Source organism: Neophocaena asiaeorientalis, unplaced genomic scaffold (genome assembly GCF_003031525.2).
Source record: "Neophocaena asiaeorientalis asiaeorientalis breed wild unplaced genomic scaffold, Neophocaena_asiaeorientalis_V1.1 scaffold254, whole genome shotgun sequence".
Classification (NCBI taxonomy): Eukaryota; Metazoa; Chordata; class Mammalia; order Artiodactyla; family Phocoenidae; genus Neophocaena; species Neophocaena asiaeorientalis.
The window spans coordinates 8276764-8287090 of NW_020174705.1; the positions used below are offsets into that span (position 1 = coordinate 8276764).

Sequence of the window (10327 nt, forward strand, 5' to 3'; positions counted from 1 at the left end):
GAACAACACACAACTGCCACAGTTCACCCAGGGAAAGCATCTCCATCTTACAGTATCTGTCTGCCTTGTTCCATCAAGGGTCATGGAATGACATGTGGAGCTGCTCAGAGGGAAATACTCTGGGAAAAGGAGTAGTTTGAGCTCCCTTGCTGCCCACACCTTTCCTGCCTCCCCTGTATTCGGCACACAGAAGGATGCTCACCTTTTCCCATTCGCGGTCCTTGTTCAGCACGATGACCACCAGCCTGGGGTGCACCTGATAGCCTTCCTCAGTGAAGGACAAGTCTTTGCCATCCCATGTCACATTGACCATAAATCTAGAGAGAGGAAGAGAAAAACAAATGTTTAGGGAAGAATTAAAGAGGTTTCAAACAAATAAGTGGATGCCACCATCAGCATAAAACTGAGAAGGTGTAAACTCATCACAAGGAGCCTCTATCTGTGGAAGCATCAGTACCCACACAGGCTCTGCTAACTTCCATGCACTCCTTTTCATGAGCCTGTAATCAATCCCAGAATCCCCAATCCTGTATAGGCATTAGTAATTTATTGCAGAAAGCACAGGGGATGGAACATATTTGTCCTGCCAGACTACAGACTTTTGTTCAAATGATCTTCTTACAGGAGGATCTGAAAGCATGTTTTAACAAGCTTCCCTAAAGGAAACTGCTTGTTCATAAACCACATGGTATACAACATCAAAGAAATGACATCCCATTCATTCATTATTCATTCAACTAATATTTATCAAATATTTGCTACATGTCAGGACTCAGCTAGTTGGTTGGCAATAAAGAAGAAACAGACATGATCTCTGTCCTCTTAAAGCTTATAGTCTAAGGGAGAGGACAGGTATTAATTGGTTAATCACCGTACAATGACAAGTGCTACAATAGAGGGGGCGGCGGGGTGTGCTATGTGAAAGTGAAACAGGGGTCAGGCAAGGCTTCTATAAGGAAGTGCAGCTTGACCTGAAGGATGACTCAGCATTAACTAGATCAGAAAAGATGTAAGCACATTCCAGGAAAAGGGGACAGCATGTACAAAGGTCCTGTGGTAGTGCTTATGAAGGGCTGAGTGCAAACCAGTAAGGCCAAAGCAGAGAGAGACAGGGAAATGGGGTGTGTGGTGTGGGTGAGAAGGTAAATAGGGGCAGACAGTGCAAAGCTTTTCAGGCCATGTTAAACAGTTTTATCTTCATTTTAAAACAATAGAAAGACATTGAAGACTTTAATCAAGGAGGTGACATAATCAGACTTTTCTTGTATCAGTATAATATGACTTAAATGTGTACAGAATAGGTTTGCGGGGGACCACAGTAGGTAGAGGGGGGCTGGTCACAGTGCTCTTATTATTCAGGTGAGAGATGGTGTTGGCTTTGGTCCCATTGTGGCCCCAAAAGAGGAGGAGAAGGAAGAGTAGGAGCAGCAACACAAGTGGAGAAATACTGAGCAGGTATTCAGTGATGGGTTAGACATGAGGGTGGGGGAGAGAGAGGCGTCAAGGATGGCTCCTCGATGTCTGCCCTATACAACTGTGCAGTTGTCTTCGTCGCAAGTGATGTCTGTCTGTCTTACAGTACTCTTATCTCTACCTCCCACACCCCCGCCTCAAACCACGTCGCCTGTAGTCACGCTCGGCTCTGATGCAGAGCAAGACAGAGCTCATTTCCCAGGATTTGGGAGGGAGGCTTCTCAGGGGTTCACATCTCCTTGCAGCGTGAGAAAAATATGATGTTAAAGACGTCCAAGAAAACACACCACTTAGCAGACACTCAGTAAATACAGTATGGTGGTTAGAAGCATTCAGAGACCAACCCAGAAAGACAGGGTACCTCAAAGTCAAAGCATATTTTTGCACTATATTCCTTTAACAACAAAAGTAGCTAAAGAAGTAAAATATTAAGGAAGAGGACTAGATTACAAAAATAATTCCAAAAAGAGAGATTGGCCTAACTGGTCACATGTCTGCCCCTGGACAGCCACAGTGCAGAAGACCTGACTGTGTCCTATGGGGGAAGAATCAGGTCTCCAAGGACAAGGTTAAGAAATTGGGGAAAAGGCAAAGAACATTTTTGTGTATCCATTCAATGGACTGTTTTGAGTCCTTAAAAAATCATGTTTTTGAGACAAGTTAATGGCATGAAGATAATGCTTGCTATTTAATGTTAAACAAGCAGAAAAGAGGATAAAAATAGGGTTTGTCTATGCATGGAAGGATCCCAGGTACTTTCCATTTTCTTTTGTGTATCTTTGTATTCTCCAAATTTTCTGCAGATAGTTTTTATTTTTAACAAAATACTGTTTAAAAACAGAAAAACCAAACACTGCTATTCTAGAAGAAGCAAAGGGTAATCACGACTCTATCTGGTGCATCTGAGGCATCGCTGATCATTTCCTAGGAAGATAATTTACCGATTCAACAACAATTTACTGAATGTCTATTGAGTGTCAGGCCTTATGGTGAGTCCCATAAATACAGAAATAAAAAACACAGTGCCTGTGGCCCCTCTTACATCCTCACAATTCAGAGACATAGACACATAAACAATGACAGTACAGAGAAGGCCACTTGTGCGCCAATGCACAGTAAGTATACGTCATGAGAATGTAGAGGAAGGGCCCCTAACGCAATCTCTGCAACGTAGGGAGGACTTCCTGGGAACCTTCAAGAGTAAAGAGGTTGAGGAGAGGCGGAGAAGAGCATTCAGAGCAGAGGAGTCATCTTAAACAAGGAAGAGTCAGCAAAGGAAGTGACATGCTAGGGGAAATAGCTTAGTACAGCTGACAGGCAGTGGGATTTGTCTGGAGAGCATCCCTTAAGCTAGATCATAAGGGACCTAAAGGTCTGGATTTTGTTCAGATGGCCATGAGGATCACAAAAGGTTTTAAGGAGAGGAGTGATTCACCGCATGGAGGAAACTGCAAGGCCAAGGGCAAAGACCCATGAAATGTCACGATGGAACACTGTCCATGGAATTTCAGCATAAAAATTGCAGACGAAGCCCACCAGTGGACTTTACCTGGGCTGGCAGGAAATCTGTAACCAAGTCATTCTGTCTCTGCAGTCCAAAACTCATAGTTAGGCCTGCTGATTCATCGAGGGTTTTAGTTTGTTTGTTTGTTGTTTTTTATTGAATCCAATAAAAGCTCTCAAGCCAAGTTTTGATTATACAATAATTTGAAGTGAACAGAGTTCACGTTGGGTCAATCTAACACCCCAAATGTGGGTGAAACTGAAAAACTTAGTCCATTAGCAAGAGGTTTGAAAATACCCAATTTGATATGTGTTTGGAAACGGCAGACCAGAGGACGAACGCTTTGGGTTTGACTTGGACCCCTGGCCCGGGGAGAGCCATTCACAGGGTTATGTGGTGTGAACCGATGTCACGGTCACCATTTTAATCTAGGAGCTAGCATGCCCTGTTGAGCACCCAGTCTTCTTCTGATATGCCAGCTGAATCTACCTCAATCTCCCTCTTCTTTAATTCCCCATCTCTGTTTCCCCTGCTCATTTCCTTTTCTCCCATTTTGTAGTGAAATCAGATGGAGTTAGCAGGGACATTATTTAGATGCAATCCATCTTCTTCAGATTATATGGAAACAACTATATGGAAATTCTCACACTCCACATTGTTCTGTGTTCCTTTAAAAATCAGTATTCTGGACCAATGAGTCTACATACTCTATGTTAATATTGTCTATTTTCTTCCTTCCTTCCTTCCTTCCTTCCCTCCCTCCTTCCCTTCTTCCTTCCTTCCTTCCTTCTTTCTTTCTTTTCTTTCCTTCTTTTCTTCTTTCCTTCTTTCTTCCTTCCTTCCTTCCTTCCTTCCTTTCCTTCCTTCCTTCCTTCCTTCCTTCCTTCCTTCCTTCCTTCCTTCCTTCCTTCCTTCCTCCCTCCCTCCCTCCCTCCCTTCCTTCCTCCCTCCCTTCCTTCCCATTAAAAGTCTTCAGTCCCCTGGGAAGGAAAAAAAAAAAAAACCTCTAACAAGAATATTTGCTGAACAGTAATTTCATTATGAAGTTGGCAGGGAGCAAGTACCCATTACCTTCAATTCCCCCATCTAATTTCTAGGAAGGATGATCCGTATTTCCACAGGCTTTCTTCCCACTTAAACTTACTCCAGAGCAGAATTCTTTACCCAGGGAAAAACCATTATACACCCCACTGCTTGGTCCCCATTAACACCTGCTGGGCACTTGTATTAAACAGTAAAATCTTATCACTGTTTTGTTTATCTCTTGAAAATTGATTACAAAACTTTTAGTGACCAGATGAAATATCAGAAATTCTGGCTGCTGCTAAGCTTCGAATTACATCTTCGATGTTTCCACCAGGAGCAATAAACACATGAAGACATGCTGGCAAAACCTGGACATGGCGGAGGCTCTGATGGCTTGCAGAGGGTCCACTTCTGTGTTATTATCGTCCATTGATGGTAAGGTGTCAAGTTGTTGTTGTTTTCTTAATCAGTGAAATACATAACAGAAAATATGTAAATTATGTGATGCACATACCTACAAATTTCCTTTGGTGTCTACAGCCTCAGGTGTATGAAGCTGAAGTACAGGTGAAAGAAACATTTCTCTACGGCTTGCATTTTGTGCCCTGTGAAATGCTGGTGTATGGGGATCAGAAATAACATGGAAAAACAGGTGGACTGTTTTCCCTATATTATGACTGCAAAGAAATTGGGCCAGAATTATCAAGGTCTTTCTAGATCTGCTCTAATATGGTAGCCACCACCAACCGGTGGCTATGGAGTACTTGAAATGTGGTTAGTCTGAATAGAAATGTGCCATAAGGGCACGACATACTGGATTTGGAAGACTTTGTATGAAAAAATAGTGTAAAAGATCTCATAAACAATTTTATATTCATTTAATGTTGAAAAAATTTAGACATTGTGGTCGCAGTAGGATACATTATTAAAATTAATTTTATCTTCTTTTTACTTGTTCACTCTGTGGCCAGATAATCTGAGATGATAAGTGATTACATTATATTTCTACTGGACAGCTGTCTTGGACCATCTTTGGTGTTTCATCTTGTTTTTTAACCAGCAGATGGACGGTGTGCATCAGGAAGGCAGGGACCTCTTATGCCTTGTTTTGTATTGTATTTTTAGTGCCAAACAGAGTGCCTGGCACATGGCTGGTGCTAAAATAGATAGGCGCAGAGTGAATTAAAGAATGAATTGCTATTGCTAGCAATTGTTGGGATCAAAGCCTGCCTCTGTTATTCCCCAGCTGTGTCACTTGGGGTCATATATTTAAAATTCTCTGAGCTTCCACTTCCTTCTTTGTAAAAACAGATCATGAAGTAACCATGATGGTTTCACGTGGTTTAACCTAACAGATCCCTCACTCCCAGGTGTGTGGGTGGACTTAGCAATAGTGCACATAAAATGTCTGGCCCAATGCCTGGTACACAGATGTTGCTTAAACAGTAGTTAACCTTTACATAAAGTTTCCATGTATTTTTTTTTCCACCCTGTCATATTTCCTAACACCCCACCCCAAATGCAACTTCATTCTTTTAAAGCCGGGCTTATTGCGGCCATTCTGGGTACTCATTGCCAGGATCCTTCTTTCTTTTTGTCAAAGGCCAACCATATATGGGCTGCATAAGCTCTTTCAACTATTACTTAAAGTGTCTCATTCCTCCAGATTTCTATTTTCTCTCTTTTGCCTCGTAAGTCTCCTTTAACTTTCCAAATCTGATTATTCACAATGTTCTCTAGACATATTATTATTCACTATTTCCCTTCAGACTATAATTCTCTTACTGTTTCATAAATGCCACCAGAACCCATTCAGTGTGTCTCAATTTTCAGTTAATTTTCCATCTGCTTTGCTATTTCTCATGTTCCCCAGGCCTTTTCCTGAATCGCACTAGCCCTTAAATGCCTCCTCAAACTGCTTTAGTGTCACCATTTTTTTCATTTGTCATTTAATTTACATGCTTTTGGAAAGAGTCACTGTCTTCTTTACCCTTTTTCAGTTCTCAAGACACTCTCATTTTTACAAAATAGTTTGGCGCTTTCCGTCTTCCTCTTGGTGGTTTGAAATCCCTTCCACTTTGATGTGTTTCTCAGCACCCTCTCATCCTCCATTAACCATTCCCTTTCGGGCACAAATCCTCTCTTTAGAGCAAACTCATGGTTTTTCAACTCCCAACTCCTGCACCACACCTTCCCCGAATACGCTCTCACACCATTTCTTTTCAGCAAGTCTCTTAATGAGTGTACTTTCCTCTTTGCCCCGGTTCTTAACTTCATATACTCATCGGTGGTTTCTCATTTCCCCTGAATGATTACCAAAGGCATGACCGAAGAGCTGAGACTTAAATGTCAGGACAGAATTGTAATAACTCCAACACATAGATCTGCATAATCCAGGCTAGCGTAATTCAAAACGGACTGAGAAACTGCAGCATAATGAAAAAGAAGAAGAAGAAAAAAACCCAAAACAAAGAAACAAAACTGGGTTAAAAAAAGAGCAGGGAGTATTTACTCTTTCTCAAATTCCATTGTGGCCAATTCAAAAAGGATAATAATCATGTTAGTTGTCTTGGCTGAGCAACACTAATTGAAAAAATTAGAACAGGAGTGGTAAGCTCCAAAAAGGCAGGGATCTTTCTTATGATCACTGCGATTCTAAAACACCTAAAAGAGTGTCCTGCAGTACGAGCTTAAAAGTATTTGTTGAATAACCGAACAAATGAATGAGCAGGCATTGGCTGCTGGGAACTTGCTCTTTCGACGTTTCTTTCCTGTGCAACAACTGTAGAGAAGCAATTCTGCAAGACGACTGTTTAGTTTAGGAATCAGAACGCCTGGGTTAGCATGCAGTTCTGTGGCTTCCAGTGCCAGGTAAGTCTCCTAAGTTCTCAGGGCATCCATTTCCTCTTCTGTAAAAGTCAAGTTATGATAGCCACATCTCTGTGTAATTATAGGGATCACATTAGATGACATTTGGTGAGACAGGTAAGTGATGGGACCAGCAGAGTGCTGGCACATAATGGTGCCTGGTAAATGAAGACAGCGGGGGTAGTAGTAGGTGTCACGGTTTCACATATTTATCTTTTTTCCTTCTAAAATTTGAAATTAAAAGGCTTTCTCTTAGATGCTCGAGGATCATTTTGACTGCTAATCCCAGTTTTCCAAGGGAGGCAATGAACCCTGTAGGCCCCTACCCCAAGCTAATCTGATTACTCAGAGCCCCAGGTACCCCTGGACCAGGCTATGATGCAAGAGTGCTGACCCAGGTGCCAGCCTGCCCTTCATGACTCCTGGGCTTCCCATCTCTGCTTGGTGAGCACACCTGAGCCAAAGGTGACTTTCTGAGGACATGCCCACCAACTATCTTTTGTAATACAATTTCTAAGTTTAAAACATGGAGTAAGTTAGGGCAAAGCTTTCTCTGTAAGTGTGACCATTCTATCTACCCCATCACTAGACAACATGCTTGACCCATTTGGCCAAAGGTTTGCAGTGGGAATAGGATCTATAGTAGGATCTAAGATGCATGCCCTAATTCTACTTTATCAGGAATTATTGGAAGCCTGAGTGTCCATTAATAAAGCGGTTCTCAGGATCTCTTGCTCCTTATATGTGTGGTTTTTTCAGGAACATGATGGGGGATGTGGAAATTCTTGAAATTCTGGATAGTATTTTGTAACACTATCAAAATAGTACTGAACATATCACCATGAACCTCTAATGGCTCTGCCTCACCTAACCATTTGGAACTGGCTGGCACAGGCGTCAATGGATTCATCCCCTGCAATGAGCATCTATTCCAAGAGAGCTGGAAAAAAAGTAGGCAACATGACAAGCAGTTTCTATGAACTCCCTGGATCACTTGTGTCTATGCTATCAAATTATTCAGGATCTCAAACAGGCAGATGTACATGGATGTTGACTCCTCACCTTCCCCAAATGTGCAGAATGAGACGGTGTGAATCAATTCAAAGTGCAACTTTATCCAAGAATCACTGGGTATCCCCCCATCCTGGAACCTTAGGCCCCATGAGAAGAGGGGATTTGTCTATCTTGTTCTCGGCTGTTCCCCCTTTCCAGAACCTGGAACAGTGCCTGGCAGAGAGAAGCTGTTCAGTACATATTTACTGAGGGAAGGAGAAGTCTCAGGAGGTCTCTATCGTATTCTCTAGCCCTCTGACAATGAGCCCCACTTTCTCTATCTGTCCAGAGCGCGTTCACCTGTGCTCAGTGGGTCTCTGGAGACCCGCAGAGGTAACTAAGGCAGAGGAGAAAGGCTGGGGCCCAGGAGATGGCAGATCGTGGGGCTTCTCAGCCTCCATAATCATGTGAGCCAATCTCTCGTAGTAAATGTCTTTCTCTATATAAATATCTTACTACTTCTGTTTCTCTGGAGAACCCTGACTAATACAACCTGATACTACCATCTGCCAGAGGAACTGTGAAAATAAAACACAAATCTGCAGTGAATACGATGCAAAGGGGTCCCCCCTGCGCTATTCATAACCTGCACAACTGTATCACCTCTGCCGGGTTACAAAGTACTTGAGGACAGGAGTACATAACTCAGTACTCTGAACTCTAGGAACATTGTCAGGTAGAGAGAAGAGCAGATTAGGGATTTGCAAGCTAGAGTTGAGTTTTAAACCCTCCATTATTGGCGCTGTGCCTTTAAGCAAATCATCCAACTCCTCTGAGTCTCACCTCACTCCTATGTCAATGGGGTAAAACACCACTGTCTTAGTCTGCTCAGGCTGCTGTTACAAAACACCATAGATTGGGTGACTTAAACAACAGGCACTTATTTGTCACAGTTCTGGAGACTGGAAGTCCTAGGTCACGCCTGGGCAGATCTGAATCCTGGTGAGGATTCTCTTCCTGGTTTACACACTATCTTGCTCTGTTCTCACATGGCCAAAGAGTCAGATCTCTAGTCTCTTCCTCTTTTTAAAGGACACTAATTCCATCATGAAGGCCCCACCCTCACGACCTCATCTAACCATAACAACTTCCTGAAGACCTCACCTCCAAATAACATCACACTGGGAATTAGAGCTTCAGCATGTGAATTTTGGGAGAATGCAAACATTCAGTGCGTAACAACCACACAGCGTTAATGAGAAGTTTTACGGTGCTAAGGCTAAGAGGTAGGATTGACATCTGTAAGTAGTATGAACAACTATCTCAGTTTTCCCAGAACTGAGGGATTTCCCAGGGCATGGAACATTCAGTGCTAAAACCAAGATCATAAGTTATGGACCATAAATTAAGAGTTTGGTCCAGTAAGCAACACCTCAAAGCACATCTATCGAAAGGCCTCAAATTCATTTCTTATCAAACACATCCTCAATTCAAATAAATACTAATTGAGTACCTATACTATATGCCAGCAACATGCAGGAGATAAAATGTTAAGTAAAAAACTTGTGGTCCTTCCCTTGAAGTCACTTACAGTTTAGGGAGAAAGCAGGTTTTCTACAATAATTCCAATAAATGGTAATATATTTGCAACTAAATTCCCTGATGCTAGAGGAACATTAGCAGGGGGACCTAGTCTATCAGAATACTGATTAGTCTTCCATTGCTCCATTTCTACTTGCTTTTTTTCTGGGCAAACACCAAGTTGAGCTCTTGGAAGGAATCAAAGACTCTCATGCTTTCCAGGTATGAGACAGGACAGATAACATCAAGGGCTGAAACGGACCAGATACAAGATTATAGAGAATGATGAAAAGCCCAGCTAAAGGCATTCAGTAAATTAATTTAAAAATAATACTGTAAATGAAATGTAGCATATCTACTAACCACTCATTTGAACTCTCTGTTCTAAATTCAAACTTAGGAATATTCATATTCCTTCCTCCAGCAAAAACCCTGCTTCCTTCTATGCCCATATAGCTCACAAGATTGCATCCCTTGGACCTAATGGAACTTAAAAGCTTTTGCACAGCAAAGGAAACCATAAACAAGATGAAAGACAACCCTCAGAATGGGAGCAAATATTTGCAAATGAAGCAACTGACAAGGGATTAATCTCCAAAATATACAAACAGCTCATGCAGCTCAATAATAAAAAAAAACAAACAACCCAATCAAAAGATGCACAGAAGGGCTTCCCTGGTGGCGCAGTGGTTGGGAGTCCGCCTGCCGATGCAGGGGACCCGGGTTCGTGCCCCGGTCTGGGAAGATCCCACATGCCCGGAGCGGCTGGGCCCGTGAGCCATGGCTGCCGGGTCTGCGTGTCCGGAGCCTGTGCTCCGCAATGGGAGAGGCCACGACAGTGAGAGGCCCGCATACCGCAAAAAAAAAAAAAAAAAAACAGGC

The 10327-nt window shown here is 42.5% G+C and overlaps 1 protein-coding gene across 2 annotated transcripts in view; it reads right to left on the reverse strand.

Annotated features, from left to right (window-relative positions):
• GRIN2A (glutamate ionotropic receptor NMDA type subunit 2A) overlaps positions 1–10327 on the reverse strand; it is a 366372-nt gene that overhangs the window by 111168 nt on the left and 244877 nt on the right. For both annotated transcript variants that reach the window (XM_024759609.1, XM_024759610.1), the window contains one exon: positions 203–317. In XM_024759609.1, the coding sequence (XP_024615377.1) occupies positions 203–317 (115 nt within the window). The remainder of the gene's footprint in view (positions 1–202; positions 318–10327) is intronic.